The 17,454-nt window shown below is 47.4% G+C and overlaps 1 protein-coding gene across 6 annotated transcripts in view; it reads left to right on the forward strand.

Annotated features, from left to right (window-relative positions):
- Smoc1 (SPARC related modular calcium binding 1) overlaps positions 1-17,454 on the forward strand; it is a 157,299-nt gene that overhangs the window by 68,850 nt on the left and 70,995 nt on the right. For all 6 annotated transcript variants that reach the window (XM_021724838.3, XM_021724839.3, XM_078050127.1 and 3 more), the window contains exons 2-3: positions 15,417-15,582; positions 16,955-17,067. In XM_021724838.3, coding sequence (XP_021580513.2) covers positions 15,417-15,582; positions 16,955-17,067 — 279 coding nt within the window. The remainder of the gene's footprint in view (positions 1-15,416; positions 15,583-16,954; positions 17,068-17,454) is intronic.

Consider the following 17,454-nt stretch of genomic DNA (forward strand, 5'->3'; position numbering starts at 1 on the left):
TTGTGTGGGCGTCTCGTCCTCACCCTTGTACCATGGATATGTTATAAGGAAACTTGGACACTAAAGACAAGCGTGAAGAAACATACCAGTCTCATCTGTGTTAGTCAGCCTTTCATCGCTGTGACCAAAACACCTGACAAGAACAGCTTAGAGGAGGAAAAGTTCACGTTGTCTCATGGTATCAGAGGCTCAGTCCATGGTGGGCCAATTCCCTTGCTCTGGGCTCAGGGTGAAGAGGAACATCATGGCAGAAGGGCATGGTGGCAGAGTGCTGCTCCATTCCCAGCAGCCAGGAAGCAGAGAGAGAAGGGGCTGCTGGGCAGATGCACCCTCCCAGGGCACGCTGTCAGTGACTGACCCAGCTCCTGCAAGCGTGCCCTGCCTGCTTACATTACCACCCCGTCAGTCCGTTCGTACTTAGAGGGACTGATTAGGTTCCATCTCTCACAGTGCAATCATTTCGCTCTGAGCATTCCTGGAGCTTTTGGGAGACACCTTGTATTCAGATCAGACCAGCATCTAACTTCCACCTGTATTCTTACCAGTTAGAGAAATCCACTGTGAACATTTTGGTGTATTTCCTCTCTTTGGTCTTTCCACTCCCCTCTCTTCCTCTCTGGGTGGAAGGAAGATATACATATGTGTATGTGTTGTGTATATGTGTGTATTTATATGTATGTTTGATATTCCGCTTTTTGTTTTATTTAACTTTATATTGTGATCATTTTCCTGCTCAAAAACAGTCTGGAGAACCCTTTGGAGAACTGGGCTGAAGTCTTTAGTCCTGAGCCCCTGTGCATAAGGTATCCAGCATCAGAAAGCTGCAAAGCCTGGATCCTTGGGAGTGGCAGCCTGGCTTGTTGTGCCCACAGGCTGTGCTGAGCAGCTCTGCCTACCCTTGCTATCTCGCTTCCCCAGGATTTCTTGAGAGGCAGGACCTGCTAAGTGCAAAGGCAAATGTCCCGTCCAGTCTGCTGCCTCAGCCCGTGCTGGGGGGCAGTGTGAACCTTCAGGCTGTACACACAGAACAAAGACCCTCAAAAATCCAGTTTTGAGACTTCAAAGAAAATTGATTTCTCTGCTCAGGAACTAGAAGGGTTAGAACATGGAAGACTCATTCTTTCTTTCCCCCAGGAGGGGGTTTGATTTGGTTTTCCACAGATGCTCCCCACCCCCCCATTCCTGCCTGTAGAATTTGACATGGTTTTGTTTACTTTTCCTCGGTCCAGTTTCGATCAACAGGGTTTCTCTCCTGCTCAGAACAGCCTCACACTTGTGTGAGAGGTAAGCCGAGCTTGGGGGCCCTGGACAGCCGTAATCAATCCTTGTCTGAGCTCCACAGTGGGGATTTTCAGCTGGAGATGGTCGGATGGCAGCAGGTTTTACATGGCCCAGGGCTGTTCCACGTGGGCCAAACTGTTTCTTCTTCTGTGTTGTCTATAAATGACTTTGAAGGGCTTTTGGTGTGTGTGTGTGCACATGCACACTCTCACGTGTGTGCATGTTGGCGCTCGTGTGTTTGGTGATCTGAAGCTGGGCACTAGTACAGTGGGGTCTTAAGATGACAGTGGAGATTGCAATAAAAGGAAACACGTGGTTTAAACATACACGGCCCCAGCAGAGCACCATGATAGAGCGAGGCTGGGATTTCCTCTTCTGATAGTTTTCATCTGTACTTGCTCAGCTTCATCCCCAGGGCTTAGGGCTGTAGGGGAGTGGATTTCCTCAAGTGCTGTGGATCAAACGTTTCCCCCTCTGTTATCTCCCTTGTCAGAATAAATTGCTGCACCGTGCAAGTCCATACGAAGGTGTGTGTGCCGTGGGATCTTGCCTGAGTGAAATGGGCACTACAATGCCCTTTTTCTTTGGGATAATCCCATGACATTGAAAGTGTACTAGCTGCTCTATTTACTTGTTATGGAACCAGGAAATAATTCCCAGGGGCAGGAGGGTGTAAGACTCTTCCTCCTGCTCTGTTGGGAATTGCATGGAGGTCTTTTACCATGGGTGGGCTCTGTGAGGTTACTTTGGGGCCCTTTGTGTGGATCAGGTGGTTCAGTGCAGAAGGGCCCCCAGCACAGTGTGTGAGCAGACAGATATTTTCCAAGGCCCGAAAATGAGCAGCAATATCACCAAGAATCTGAAACAGTGGGCTTGTGAGGGCTAAAGTCAGCCCCTTAGCAGGATGAGAAGGGAAACCCGGCCAAGATCAGAGTTTGTCTTTCAGGGTGAACTGCTTGTCCCTGAAGTGGGTTTGGGTTCTCTACCAGTCGGGATCCTGTTGGGCTGGTGCTGTTGTGAGTGGTTGGGTAGGAGCCCAGCTAGTGCAACTGGCCCACTGTGGAAGGGACTAGAACTGTTTTGTGAATTTTTTGAGTGGGCATGAGGCTTCAGGGTCTCCATTTACCTTCTTTGGAAGCTATATGTGATTTCAAAATGTACCTCTGACAGAGAAAAACTAAGACTTCCATGCAATTTTTTTAAACATATTTTTAGTTGTTAATAGACTTTTTTTTTTTTTTTAATTTATATGCAGTGCTGAGAATTGAGCCAAGTGTCTCAAACAGGCCAGGCAAGTGCGATACCGCTGAGCCACAGCCGTAGTCCCCTATGCAATTGTTTTTGCAAATATTACTTCCCAAGGACTCTTCTGAGCCTGTGTGGGCACACGTGTATCCCATGTCCATACAATGGACATTTGCATGCCTCTGCTCAGGAACAGTCTCAGCTGATCAGCCCTTTGTCTGGGACATGAACCAAATCCCCCCCCCCCCAAACTCTCCCTCTGACTCTGGGCTGAGTGTTATTAGCTTTATTTCGGCCCCACTGTGAGGAACTGAGGTACTGTGTTGACCAGCCTGGAAGCCTCACGGCCGTTTCCAGTGTAGTCTTGGTGGAAAGTAGATCTCTGGGTCTACAACTGGCTTCTGTAAGTCCTTCCTTCAGGCCTGAGCTTGACTTATTTGAGTTCCACAGCCTGCTGACCGCTCACCTGTGCTCACCTCAGCAACTGTTCTCATAACTGGCCTCTCTTGTCTGTGATTACAAAGTGGCGTCACATTTACATTTACTGTCAAGTTACAATGACTCCAACACCCTCATCTGCTCAACTAGTTATTCCCCTCAGTCCCTATATTGCGGTGCCTCAACTGTTTCCACAAACTCGTCATACATTTCCCCTCTGCCTAAAGGAAACTCATGGCTGGCAGTGCCCACTGTGAAGGCACACAGGTCTGGGCTGTGGAACTGTCTCCAGCTGCTGCCAAAGCTGCCCAGGTGCCAGTGCAGGGCTGGGCTTCGTACAGAGATGGGGAGAAGGCCCTGTCTCATTTCTGTGTCTCTTTGTCACCCAGGCCCTGAAATAGCTCTCTGTGAGTTCCCGGAATCTCTCAAAGGATCTTGAATCTCTCAAATGCTTCCTACCTTGCCTAGAATCTCATTAAGTCTCCGATGGAAACAATATTGTCTATTTCAGGATCTTGTTCTTCTAACCAGAGGGGCTCAATCACTACCCAGGACCCAGCTGAATTGGAACCAACCCCAGTCATGCCCTCCAGTCATTACTCCCATCTAAACTCCTCCCTCAGTCCCTGAATTGTCAAACACATGTCACATGTCACTGGGTGCGAAATCATATTAGTGATGATGGGACAGAGTATGGTAGAGCAGGGACAGGTGGCACAGAAGGAGTATCTGGACCTGTGGCCACCAGCCAGGATGCTCAGTGACATGTTAGATATTTCTGTTCTTAGTAGTGCTCACAGCAGACTTCGATCACGTTGCTGTGAAGACCTGTAGGAGTGTCAGGATAACTTTGGAAAGAGCCACTAACCTTGACTGAATACGGAATACGTTGTTCCTGCCAACTGGAGAGAAAGTGCTAATTTAACAATCCCTTATTACCCAATGAGTGTGTCATGAGGATGAAGGGTGTGGCCCTTAGAACCAATGGGCACTTAGAAACTCCTTTGTCCTCTTTACCTCTGCACCCCTAAAAGTCTTGGCTCCCTCATATAATTCACAGCCTCTTGGATGCACCCCAAGTACAAGACTTTGTTGCTTCTTGGTCATACCATCAAATTAGTCTTTATTTTTTCCCAGGGCTATGGGCTGAGAAGATTGGAAAAATCTGGGTCCTGGGTTCTGGAGAGCCCTCTGTTTATTTCATTTGGAGTGAGGAGAGTTTTTATTTACATTGGTGGGAGAGTTTGAAGCTTGAGGAAGGGGTGGGCACATGACTTTCTCTCAGCTCTTGCTTTCTGAGTTCTTTTGGCTAGTATTAAGTGACTGGGAGGGTACAAACAGGTAATATAAATAGATGCTTTTGCCTGTGATTAATAGGTTTGAGGTCCTGTTGGAGCTCAAGGGTGGTTAAGTAGGACCCTGCTTGTTCGATGAGATGCATGCTTATAGAATCCCAGTTTTCCCTTCCTGGCCTCAAAGAACCCCCATGGGGCTGTGTTGCAACCATTCCAATTCCTGCAGATAGCAGGATAGATAGGTCCTCAGTCGTCTCAGTTCATCCAATGACTTCAGAGTCCACCTGGTGCATCTGCTTTTCAGCCTGGGGTAACCAGCTTTCCGGGAGAAGGTGGCATGTCAGGCTCTGTGACTCCATGTGCCCGAGACTCTGTTGTCACTTGTCTGCAGGGAGCAGTAGGTTTTGGGGGTTGCTGATGGGCTTGGGTTTGCTCAACTCGTTGTCTGCAGTGTGGCCAAGCTCATTACTGGGACACCCATCTGCTTCCTTGACCCGAATCGGCCCCTCTTTTTCATCTCCCCTGTCCATATTCAGGGATAAGATCCTCCCACTCGGTCCCTCTGCTGTCTTTCATTCCCCTGCTGGAGATTTCTAAAGTTCAGGTCGGATCTTGCCCTTTCCTTCCTTCACTGGCTGCCAATTCTTTAAAAAAGAAAAAAAGAAAAGACAGCTGTGGGGTTTCAAGACCCTCCACGATCTCACCCCCAACCTAGCCCTAAACCCTGACTTCTTCCATAAATGGTAGTTTCAAAACTGTATTTTGAAATTAGTTCCCTTGTCCACTCATGTGTAACTGTGACTGTAGCTTAAGATGACCTTTACACATCTCTTTCTACTTTTAGAAATCCTTCATGGCCCAGTTTCTAGCCCTATCCCCGAGAAATCCTCCTGGATCCTTCCAGTCTGAATTAACCTCTCACTCTGACCCACAGAACATGGGTCAGCTGCTCTGTCCCCAGCACGCAGCCCAGCCCTGGGGCGTCCTAGGTGCTCAGCAGTTCTTGGCTGAATAGATGCCTCTTTTTCCCTCTCTCTCCACCCCGCCCCTCCTCTCTGTTCAGTTTTAGGCCTTAGCTTTTGCTATCTCCCCTCTTGGGCTTCCCAGCATCCCATTTTGACATTTTTTATTCTCTTGTCTTTTGGAAACTTAGGATTTGCTTCCTGGTTGCTAGTTTCAAATATGCAGCCCCTATGGAGTTAGCTGTCCCTGTGTCGGTCTTTGCAATTAGATCAGCTCTTGGGGGCAGGGCCTGTGTTCTTGTTTATTTTCATAACCCGAAATGCACCTAGTGTAGTGCCTTGAAACTGAAGGGGGAGGGGAAGGACGTGTCCAGAAACCTCTCTGAATACCTATGGGGAGGGGTGTGGGTCTGATGGGCCCTTCAAAGCAGACATTCTTTGGAATTATTATTTTAGTTTTGTGTTTTATGTTTTTCTCTTTTTTTGTTTATTGAGATATAATTTGCATGGGGTATAATTCCCCTTCTTTGGTATATACTTTTATGAATTTTAATAAATTTACATCCCCCCCCCCCCCGCAAACATTCTCTTAGGCTTCTCCTCCAGTTTCCAGTCCCTGGTAATCACTGATCTGATTTCTGTTTAGTTTGGCCTTTTTCAGAATGTCATAGAAACGGAATCATGTACCATTTAGTGTTTTGAGTCTGGCGTCCTTCACTTAGAATAATGCTTCATTTTTTGGAAATTTGATGACCCGATCCACACTGTATGTATACCCACCTTTCCAGAAGGCTGGCATGGGCCATGGGTTGGGGGTATAGATGTGGTTGGTGTAAGTTGAAGCCTGGGTTCTCTTTAGACCCAAGTCCCAGTCCTTCTCTCAAACTCACCAACCCCCTCGTCCTCCCACCAGGGGCAGCTGGTGAAAGACAGCCTTCCCCCATGGGTCTTGACCTGTCATCCCCATGGTTATGGGGGGCAGAGCGGAGGAGGGAAGCTGGCTGGGTGGGAGAAGTGACCACTAAATTCCTCCCTTGGGGAGGGGGTTGGTGGAGGGGTGACGAAGGTCAGGCCTCTCCTGGCTAAAACAACAGAAGTGGTTCCAGCTGCCCCACAGCTGGAGGGGGGTCTGCTTTCCCTCAGCAGTGTGAAAAGCCCTTTAATCGGGGCGTGCTGTTGTCAGGCCCACGGTGGAGGTGTGCAGAGGAAGAGCAGATGCGAGTTGCTGCCAGGCCTCCCCTTCCCTTTGACCTCCCTTATCTCCCCTCCTCCATCTCTGCCAGTCCCACTCTGAAGCTGCCGGAGGCCCTCCTTCGCACCTGTGTAAATGCGGTGGCTGTGGGGTCAGGGAAGGGTGAGCTCAAGCTGGCAGAAGTGGGGATGTGGATTTTCGCTGCAGATGATGGATCCGACAGCGGGTGGGTGAGTGATGGTTTAATGTGAAACTCCTCTTGGGTCCCAAAGATGGGGTCCTGGGAGAAAAAGGCCAAGCAAGGTCTGGTGTTACAGATGGTAAGGCAAGAGGCAAGCAAGAGGCGACAGTCCCGGATGGGAGACTAAGTGGCTGAGCCACAGCTAGCTGGCCGGGATGTGATGCGCCACTCTCTGTTCCAGGCATTGGCTCTGGGAGGGGCATTTCCCCATTCGATAGCAGATTTACCTCCCAGAGATGCTTTCAAGTGCTTGAGTTTTAAAAACTTGAGCTGGACTTTGAAAAAAAAAATTTCTTCTAGGGATGCTCTCTTTGCTTCTGGAGTCCTTCCCTTCTACTCAAGGGGCTGCTGCCAGAGACCCCAACCATGGTTGCTGAAGCTACCAGCAGAGCACCTTGTCCCTTAGCAGGCCTCAGGGCACAACGCTTGATAATCCCTACCCCGAGGGAGGCACTGGTGTGGTAGAAAGAATCAAGGCCATTAGTGCTCTACCACTTGCTAGCTTAAAGGGTGCTCACCACTTGCTAGCTTAAAGAGTTTGGGTTTCCTGTTCATTCATCTAAGCATACACATGTTCATGGAAGACCTACTTTGCTCAAGGCACTTCTGGATGCCAGGCATCCTGTGGTGTGGCACTTAGATCTTGGGTGCTGCCCACGGAGAGCTTTCAACCTAGCTGGGGAGGATAGGCAAGAAATGTCTAACCAAATGGTCATTTAAATCATGATTGTGGCATGAGCCATGGTGGAAAGTAAGGGGGTCTCCACCTACTTGGAAAGTCAGGTGCCTCCAGGAAGCCCACTTGCACTGAGGTTGAAGGGTGAATAAGAGTCTGAGAGGTCGAAACATGTTCCAGGGAGAGGGGCCAGCAAGTGCAGGTCCTGAGGCAGGAAGGAGCTGTTGGACGGGGCTGTGGTTCTACCTGCCTCCTTCCTGCCCAGAAGCACGTGGGTAGGGGTTTTCCCCTTCTCTTTCTTTCCAAGTCAGCATTTGTAGATTGTGCGTTTGCCAGTGGAGAAAACTCATGGGTATTTACGACACCGGAGTGTTGGGAAAATGAATGAAAAGTGCCTTAGAAGTGAATCCATACTATCATGTAGCTGTTGTCTTACTCTAGTGTGTGTACTAGTAGCTGCTGGAGAAGCCAGAGTGCCGAGCGCACCAGGCTGTTTGTCAGTTTTCCAATTTGACATTTCAGGCTTAGCAATCTAGATGTCTCAGATTTCTGCCTGACTTTGGGTGAGATGGTATCCCTAGGATGGCAGAAAGGTTTCCTGCAGGCCTGGGTGAAGAGGCTGGGCCAGGCTCACTGCGAGCAAATTCCATGATACCTGGTGACAGCAGCCCTGGGTTCGTGGGTTACTGTCTCAGCTACATGGCTGCTTTCTCTTCAATGACTTACTAATTTATTTTCCTTTTCTTAAATTCAAGGGAAAAACACTATGTTTAATGCATAACTGTCCTATCTAATAGATGTTCTTTAACAGAAAAGAAAGAATAAACAGCTTCCAACACTCTATGCTTGGGAGTTGTAAGCTGCTGGTGGTGGTTGGATAAGAGTCTTTCTCTTCAACAGTAATCGATAGAGAGAGGGGGTGCTTCTGCATAACATGAGTTGGTGGGGCTTGGTATTTATCCATTTACTCTCCAGACACCCTGAACAACTGCTTTGGATCAGGCGCTATATTAAGCCCAATTAGATAAACAGGGGTAAGACACATCTTTTGTAGACATGTAAAAGGATAAAGGATAATGTAGGTTGAAGAGGTGTTTTTTAATTGGTATATTATAATTATACAAGATAGAGAGGTTTATTATGCCATATTTGTACCTTAATCTAATCAGTCTAGTTCTTTAGTACTTTTTCTTTCCCTCCCCTCTTCCTCCCTGTTGTCTGCAGAAGTGGGGAGATGCTGAGAGCCACAGCCGAGTCTGTATGGCCCCTGGCATTTTGCCAAACAGTATTGGTTGACAGGCGAGGCATTACTATCCGCCTCCGCCGGCCTGAGTTTTGAGTTCTCCAGCTACTTTGGAGTTCTCGTGGGGATTCCCGGGGATTCCCGAGAGTTCCCATTGGTTGGGGAAGTGCAGGAGGGGGGATTTCTGGAGGAGATATTTCCGGTGGCGGGTTCCTGGACGAGCTGTGTGGATTCGGGAGAATTCCCTGGGAGCTTGTGTGAAGTGTTTTGTTGGAGTTCAGAAATAAAGTTTGTTCCTGCTTCAGTGGCTCGTGGTTTGTGCCCAGCCAGACTGTGGCATATTATGCCATATTTGTACCTTAATCTGATCAATCTAGTTCTTCAGTACTTTTTCCTTTCCCTTCCCTCTTCCTCCCTGCTGTCTGCTTGCTGTACTGATCTTATGACGATGATGACGACGAGGACGAGACTACTACTATTATTTTAATTAGTGCATTATATTGCACTAATACACATACATATAAAAGCAGGATTTGTTGTGGTATAGTCATACATGGACATAACATAATTTAGTATATTTTGTTCCCCAGTATTTCCCCATGCCCTTCCCATTGGTCTTTTGAGGATTTTTTGATAAAAGTATGAACACAATGCAGCCCAAGCTCTAGGAAGCTAATGGTGTTGTTTCAAATATGAAAGCAATTGCTTTTTTAGGATGATAAGTTCAGGGGTACTCAGAGTGGAATTTGAACTTGAATAGAGAGGAAAGACTGGTGGCAAAGATCAAACATTTAGGTGTGCATTAAAGGACTGAATGAAGTCATCATGGATGAGAGAGGAGGGTCTGCTAGAGATAGAGGCCTCCCTGGCCCCCATCCATTCCAGCTACCCCAGTTGAAGGTCAGGGGGTGAAGCCACAGTGAATGTTCCAGCACTACCCAAGCTCTCAACCAGATGGAGTTTAACACATAACTTCAGCTGCCACCATGGTGAGCAGAAGAACCTCCCAGCTGAGCCCCACCAACCCATGGCATTATGAGAAATGATAAATCGTCATTCCAAGCTACAAAGCTGAGAAGTGGTTTGCTTTGCAGCAACAGATAAGTAAAGAAAAAATGTTGGAATTGAGTACTTTAAGCTATGTTGTGTGTGAATTTATTAAAGAAAAACCTCAAATTTTTTGAGTTTGACCTGTGATTTTTAAAAAAATTTGTTCTTTTTAGGTATGCATGACAGTAGAGTGGCCTGTGATGTTTGAGTATGATATTGTAAAGAGAAATGCAACTGCTGCTCCAAATTGTGGACTTCACTCTCCCAAACCTACTACCAAGAGTTTTTCATATGGTTCTGTCCCGGCCCCCTATACCTGGAGGAAGAGGAGAGATGTTACTGAGAAAATACCTGTTTAGAATTTTGGCTACAGATTAAATCAGCATGGTACTAGCAGGTGGAAGTGGAGACTGTGAGAACAGCTCTATATTAGAAAGAATTGAACATCTCCTTGCAGATGGAGCCATGGGCTGGCTCTGTTGTTCCCTACATTGTCATGGAAACTTGGCTGTCAGTCAAACCCAACACAGCTTGTGGTATTGGGGTGGTCTCCTTGGGCAAGAGCCCTGGCAGGGTTTGTATTCTACTCTGCCTGAGACTGAAGGGTAGGGATCAGCATGTGTGCCTTTCAGATGGAAGGGATTATTGGTTGAATATTGACTTTTTTTTTCCCCCCTACTCTGGTCTCCCCCATGGTAGGGCTGCCCCCAGCGAACAGCTTACTTTTCCAATAGTAAGGATGACTTGTTTATATGCAGATCAAGTGCATGTCCTACTTTACAAATGTGAGCACAACACAAAATATTTGGAGTCATCTGGTCCCCAAGGAGAAGGGGTGGGAGAGACAACTGCAGATGCACAATTGCCCTGGCGCTCTTTGTTTGGCTTCCTTGTTAGGCAATCATATTTGACATTATTATTTTGTTTTATTGTCAATTGGTTAGGAAGAAGGAAGGGAATCTATGTAGGGATTTTTATGAAAACACAATTTCCCCCCTAGAGGAAAATGGCTCAGTGTTTGGCTTGTGGGGGAAACTGCCTGGCCCTGCCCAACACCAGAAATTTCCACCAATCACAATTGCTCTTGAGTCCACAACAACAGACTTCTGTGATCTAGGGGTCATGTCCCAGCAGGGTGACTCCAATTCTTTGAGTTTTGCTTGTGTTCTGAGAGAACTGACCACAGTCTCAGCCTGATGCTGAGGATTTCTCTCCTGTCCCCCTGTCCCCTGCAAGACCCTCATGACTTCATGTAGACTGTGACAACCTCCTGGGGTCACTTAGCCATTGACTTATAAGTAATGGACTGATTTGCTGTCTGGTTTCAAAATGCAGAAACTGTGCTCAGGATCTGCTCTTTTTTTCCTGTTAGTCCAATCGGTCTTCACCTGACTCAACCTGGAAAAACTTGGTTGAGGCCCACCCGCCCTCTCCTCTTGGTTTATTTACTTGCTAAATGGGCTTTTGCATATGGTAGCCTCTAGCTGGTACATGGTCATTTAAGTTAAAATTAACTACAATTAAACACATCTAAATGTTTGGTTCCTCATTTGCGTTTGCTATAGCTCAGTGCTTCATAGCCATCTGTGGTCTGTGGCTACTGTGTTGGACAGGAGGGATATAAACATTTCCATCTTTGTGGAAAGTTCTATGGACCTGTATGGTTTGTCACATTGTGGAGTGCTTAGGATTATGTCCCCTCTTAGTATGGCTGTGGTTTCTGCTAACATGCTGTGTGGTAGCTGCTTGCTTGGGGTCTCCATACTAGGTTGTAAGCTCATGGAGGGCAGGGGCCATATTGGTTGTGTGCTTCTTGGGTCTGTGCGGTGCTGAGCTCACTGTTAATGTCCACTCACTGGATACAGAGTAGAGGAACAGACGGATGGACAGACTGGAGGATTGCTTTATCCTCAGTATTTGTGGACCCACAGTAATTAATCTCTTCTATGAGGCTCTGTTTTATAGAGCTCATTGTTTGTTTCTGAAAGCAATCACAAATACACTCAGTTCCCCAAACAGATGAAAATGAGACACCACAGTAGACTGAAGATGGTCTTTAGCAATGGCCCTGTGCTGCGACTGAACTTTTTACAGGTCTCCAGGGGCCAGCCGTCTCTAGACAGGACTCTTGGGAACCCTTCCAAAGCCGAGAGCCATTCCTGTGTGTTGGGTAGGTGGGTCTTCTGTGGGCTCTTTGACCTGTCTGTCCGCGCACAGAGTGCTCCTCTTGTTGTTGATCGGGTCTCTGGCACAGCTGCCTTGGAGTCTCTGATGGCGCAGAGAGAGCCATTTCCAAACCAGATTTATGTCTTGTAGTTCAATGCCACGGTGACGCCTGAGGCTCCCTCCTGTGAGCTAAAGAACAGACAACAGGGCCACCTCTACAGTTTGAAAAGAAACTTTGTCTTTTTCTCGCCCTCCTTTTTGGGGAGTTCTCCTAAAAACAAACAAACAAATCACTATTTAAATTCCAAAGAAAGAAGATGGGTAAGAACTTATTTATGACTTATGGCATGATAGGTAATTGAATTTTGTATGTAAGTGTTGACACTTTACAGATGAGAACACTAAAGCCTAGAGAAATTAGGTAACTTCCCCAAGGAGAAACAGCCTGTATGTGTCCTGCTGGGGATGATACCCATTGCCTGGCTCCAAAGCCATGTTTCCAACCCCTAGGCAACACTGCCTTTCATTGTTAAAAAATATCACCACAAACAGAAACACCTAGCCAGCTGCAAAAGTGAATTCACAGAATCAGAAGCTGGTTACTAAAAGCCTATGTGGGCCCAATAATAAATGCTAAATCTCTGGATGAGATAGACTCACCCTCCCAAGTGCTTCAAGGCCACTATGAGATTGAACCCAGGGGGCTTAACCACTGAACCACATCCCCAGCTCTTTATTTTTTATTTTAAGACAAGGTCTTGCTGAGTTGCTTAGGGCCTTTCTAAGTTGCTGAGTCTGGCTTTGAACTTGTGATCCTCCTACCTCAGCCTCCTGAGTTGCTGGGATTATAAAAATGCACCACCATGCTCAACTGGGAGATATTTTTGATAAGGTTCTGGTTCAGGAATGGGGCAAAGACAGGGCCTTCTGGGTTACCTCTGCCCACCACATAATGCTATAGGGTGAGCAGAGGAGAGGACATGGTTGGAGAAGGGCAAGCCTCAAAGCACTGCAGGGAGGAGTGGTTCCAGGGGACCCTAGAGAGCAGGATCCTTGGACACCAGGCCTGTCACCTCATACCAGCAGGTTTTGAGGTGATGTTGCACAGGAAGTGCCACTGCACGAATGCATTCATCCCACAAATAACCAAGGGCTGGAGGCTGGGGATGTGTTTATAGGTCAAATAGACATTATCCTTGTTATCTAAATTCAGAATTGAGAGTTACATTGTTAATCAAATTACACAAATCATTTCATCACCACACATGTTAGGAGCCACGAAGAAAGAGAGGTATGAGAGATTATTTGGGGGCACCATCCTCACCTGAGAGTCAGGGAAAGCTTCCCAGAAGAGTTGGTGTGAGCCCAGACCCAGTGCAGGATGAGAGGGGTGCAGAAGGCAGAGCTGTGGAGCTCACTGTAGTAAGGAAATAGCTACTGTGTGCACAAGTGAGGAACAGGGGACAGAGTCAGAGGGAGGCCAGGGAGGGACCCAGGTCAGATTCTGCCAGGCCTGGATGCTGTGTGGAGGTCCCAAGGACAGCGAGATGCTAGTCAAGAGTTTTAAGCTAGGCAACCCAAGGGGAGTCAAGGTCACAGATCCCTCACAGGGGTTGATGTGTGGACACCCTGCCTCCCACTCTGTCTCTGTTAGCTCATTCCTTGGTGTAGCAGCTGGGGACTGAGTGGGTTTCCTCTTGATGGGACTTTGCAGTTGCTCTCTTTTTACTCCAGGATACTAGGCTCTATCCAATGATGTGCTCATGAGAGCCATCAGGACATTTCCCTGCGACTTTTGGGCAGGACTCAGTTTAGCCTGTGATGTGTGGGAGCCCAGGGTCTCTGAAGACGGACTGAGTTGCCGCATCTGTCCTGATGAGGCACAGGTTGAGCCCAGCTCCTGGGTGTGACAGTCAAGGTAGTAGTGGGTGGCAGTGGGGTTGCGGGGATCTGGCCTTACTGCTGAGATGTGCTCTGAGGAGTCATGGACTGGCTCAGCCTCTCGAGGTTTGGCGGGGGGCGGAGGAGAGGGCTTGTGTTTCCAGATTTCCCTTGAAGGTGTGGCACTGCCTCTAGACCTTTCTCTGCTCTTCTGGACAAGTTCTCAACTGTTTGCTTCACACAGTGGGTCTGCAAAGATATCTGAAGCAGAGCTGTGTTCACACCTCTGAGACCTCTGTGAGCTTGGTGTCATCACATGGTTGGCTTCAGCATTGCAGGTGGCCACAGCTGGTGCTCTTGACACTGCCAAGCATCACCCCCTCCAGCCCCACAGAGTGTGCCCAGGGTATTGTGGATTGTACTGGATGATTACTGTTCTCCACCTGCGTTCTGCCGCTGTTAACATGGGGTTCACTAATGAATTTCATGGCTACAAAGAGGTTTGGAAGAGACATCGTACATGTTCCTTGATCTAGTTATTTATGATCACTATGCAACAAACTACTATAAAAGTTAATGGCTTAAAACAATAGTTTATTTTTGTTATCTCTGTCAGTTCTCTGGTTGACTAGGCTCAGCTGGGTGGTTCTTGCTTGGGGTCTCTCAGGCAATGACTTATTTTCGTCTCTTGATTGCAGTCAGTTGACAGCTGGGCTGGACTCATATGAAGGCTGTGTTCCTGGGTTTGTTGAGCATCTCTTTCCCCATGTGCTTGTGACACCAAATGACTTGGGCTTCCTCATAACATGGTGGTCTTACAGTTGTTAGGCTTCTTACATGTTGGCTAGTTTCCCCCAGAGTGAATATAAGATAGGAGGAAACTGCCAGGCTTCACATGACCTGGTGCAGAAGTCCCCAGATGTCACCCTTTTATTGCTGAAGCATGTTACTGAGGACAGTGAGGCCAGTTTATATTTATGTGTGACTACATAACTCAATAGGAGGACTAGCATATAATTGCTTTATCTTTAATTCTGAGAATTTCTGTACCAAACAAACAAACAAAAAAAACCTGTTTAACCCAGTATTTCCCAAGCTGATTATTATTGCTGTTAAAATCAGGAAATACATTCCTCACAGAAAGTCACTTAACTTGTAATTCTGCCAGAGAACTGTGAGCAGAAATGGAAGAGTTCTAGATTTGGGGCTCAATACCATCATCTAATAAGTAAGACTTGCCAAAGATGGAATTTGGAGAGTAAAAGTGTTCTGGATTTGAGGTTTAGTGGTTGTCTACATGGGTGGAGAAGCCAAACATCCCAGAGGTTAAAGCGTTGATTTTATTTCCTGCAGATCTAGGTTCATGTTCAGCATCCACTCCTCATAGCTATGTGACATTGGGCATATAGCTGGGTTGTTGTCATGTCCACTAGGACTTGGCCTGTGGATTACTTGTTGCGGTGACTGTTCATGGTCAGTACATGTTCGACATCATGGTTCTTAGGGTATAGAGGATGGCTTCTTTGGTTAGACTTTGTGTTGGCTCTGTTCCCTTTGCTTGTAGGGTTCAGTCGCAGCCACCAGGCATGGGCTTAGAGAGGTGTGTTGCTCTCTGTCTGGTCCTTTGTTGTGTTTATTTGAGACCTTCTTCCCAAGGGCCGCCTGGTACAGAAAGTCATGGATTTTCTTCCACTTTTTTTGCAAAAGTAATATCTATGCCCTTTTGCCTCCCCCCCCCCAATCTAGTTTCTCATAAGCGATCGTGACCCTCAGTGCAACCTCCACTGCACCAGGACTCAACCCAAACCCATCTGTGCATCCGACGGCAGGTCCTATGAGTCCATGTGTGAGTACCAGCGAGCCAAGTGCCGAGACCCGAACCTGAGTGTGGTCCACCGGGGCCGGTGCAAAGGTGAGTCCACTGGAGGCTGCTGGGATCACAGGTCTCTGCCTGGTGCAGTCATTGTGGTGGGGTTGGGGCAAGGGCTCAGCATGCCTCTGTTCCTCTGGTTTGCTGTCCTGTCTCTCTACCCCTAACATCAGGAGTAGAAAAGGGAAGGAAGAAGCTCCACCTGGACGAATGAGCACTTTCCTGTCTTTCAGTCGCAGCCACCAGGCTAGGGTTTAGAGAGATGTGTGCTCTCTGTCTGGTCCTTTGTTGTGTTTATTTTTGTTTTAAAACAGTTATGCAAAGCTTCACTGATGACCCCTAAATAGGAATTTCAAATTGTTGACCACAGGATGTGTTTTTATTTTATTTTATTTTTTAAATCTGCTCTAAAACATTACAAACATTTGAGACAATATTTAGAAACTAGGGTATTCAAAAAAAAGTTTTTTCCTTTTCATGTTTCTTTTCCAAAATTGAAATTTCTGGTAATATTAGGTGTGTGTTTCCACAAAGCAGCACATGACTGGAGGCCCCCCCCTTTTTTGGTACTGAGGGATTGAACTAAGAGGTGCTTTATCAATGAGCCACATATCCCCAGCCCTTTTTATTTTTTATTTTGAGACAGGGTTTTGCTAAGTTGCTGAGGCTAGCTTTAAACCTATGATCCTCCTGCCTCAGCCTCCTGAGCCTCTAGGATTACAGGCCTGTGCCATTGCACCCAGCTGAATGCCCTTCTTCTTATACCCGATTTATATCACTTTCCTGAGTCCTATTTGAATTTGTGGCTCTGGATTGCTTAGAGAATTATATAGAAGGCCTAGTAGGCTGCCCTAGAGCTTTTGCTTTTCTAAAGAAAGTGCTAGCAGGGGCTGGGCTTGTAGCTCAGTGGTAGGGTACTCGCCTTGCATGTGGAAGGCACTGGATTCGATCCTCAGCACCACATAAAAATAAAATAAGGCATTGTAACTGTCTACAACTAAAAAAAAAAACATTAAAAAAAGAGAAAGTGCTAGTAATTCTTGAACTATAAAACATCTTGGAGACTGCTTGGGCTTATTCTTTTTAGAATAAACCTAGGGAAAAAGTAATAGAAGTGGAATACTTTTTTCCTGGGTAAGGATAGGGCTAATTGGGAGAAAAAAATAGTGGGACCTACTATAAACATGAGCCGCCCCCCCCCCCCACTCATTTTTAAGAATAACATTGAGAGGAAGCTAAGGCTGATCAGCTGTCACTAGTCTTGGCCCTTGTACTGTCAGACAAGTTGGTGGCGTGGGCTTCTCCCCTAGTGGAAGGGGCTTCTCTGCGTTCCTGCCAGTGGGCAGCCATTTTGTGCCATGGCTTCAGGCTGAAATCCAAGTGAAATATGAAATATGCTCCTCTCGCCTTTTAGATGCTGGCCAGAGCAAGTGTCGCTTGGAGCGGGCTCAAGCCTTGGAGCAGGCCAAGAAGCCTCAGGAGGCTGTGTTTGTCCCAGAGTGTGGTGAAGATGGCTCCTTTACCCAGGTGAGGCCTTGGGCAAGTCTCCTGGGCTGTGTGCTGGATGGGGGGCAGAAGGGGAGGTGTCCTGAGAGTGTGGGGGCTGCTGGACACCTTCATTTTCTGAGAAATGGCTGAGTGAGTGGCTCTTGGACTCCCCTGCATGCTGCCTACCCCCGCCTGAGCCTCCATGCCGCCTCTTGCCAACTGGCATTTGGCCCTGACAAGATGCATGGAACTCTGAGCCAGGAAACTGGCATGGCTTGGTCCCCATCCTCCCTGCTGGCCGTCTCCTCCGAGGACCAGACCTGCATTGATTACTTTTTCTTATCCCTGCCAGTTTCCAGGGGCAACCTTGGTATTCCCCTCACTATTTATTACTACTCCTCTGCACTCCCCTGCTTCCTACCCCGT

This window comes from Ictidomys tridecemlineatus, chromosome 5 (genome assembly GCF_052094955.1).
Source record: "Ictidomys tridecemlineatus isolate mIctTri1 chromosome 5, mIctTri1.hap1, whole genome shotgun sequence".
NCBI lineage: Eukaryota > Metazoa > Chordata > Mammalia > Rodentia > Sciuridae > Ictidomys > Ictidomys tridecemlineatus.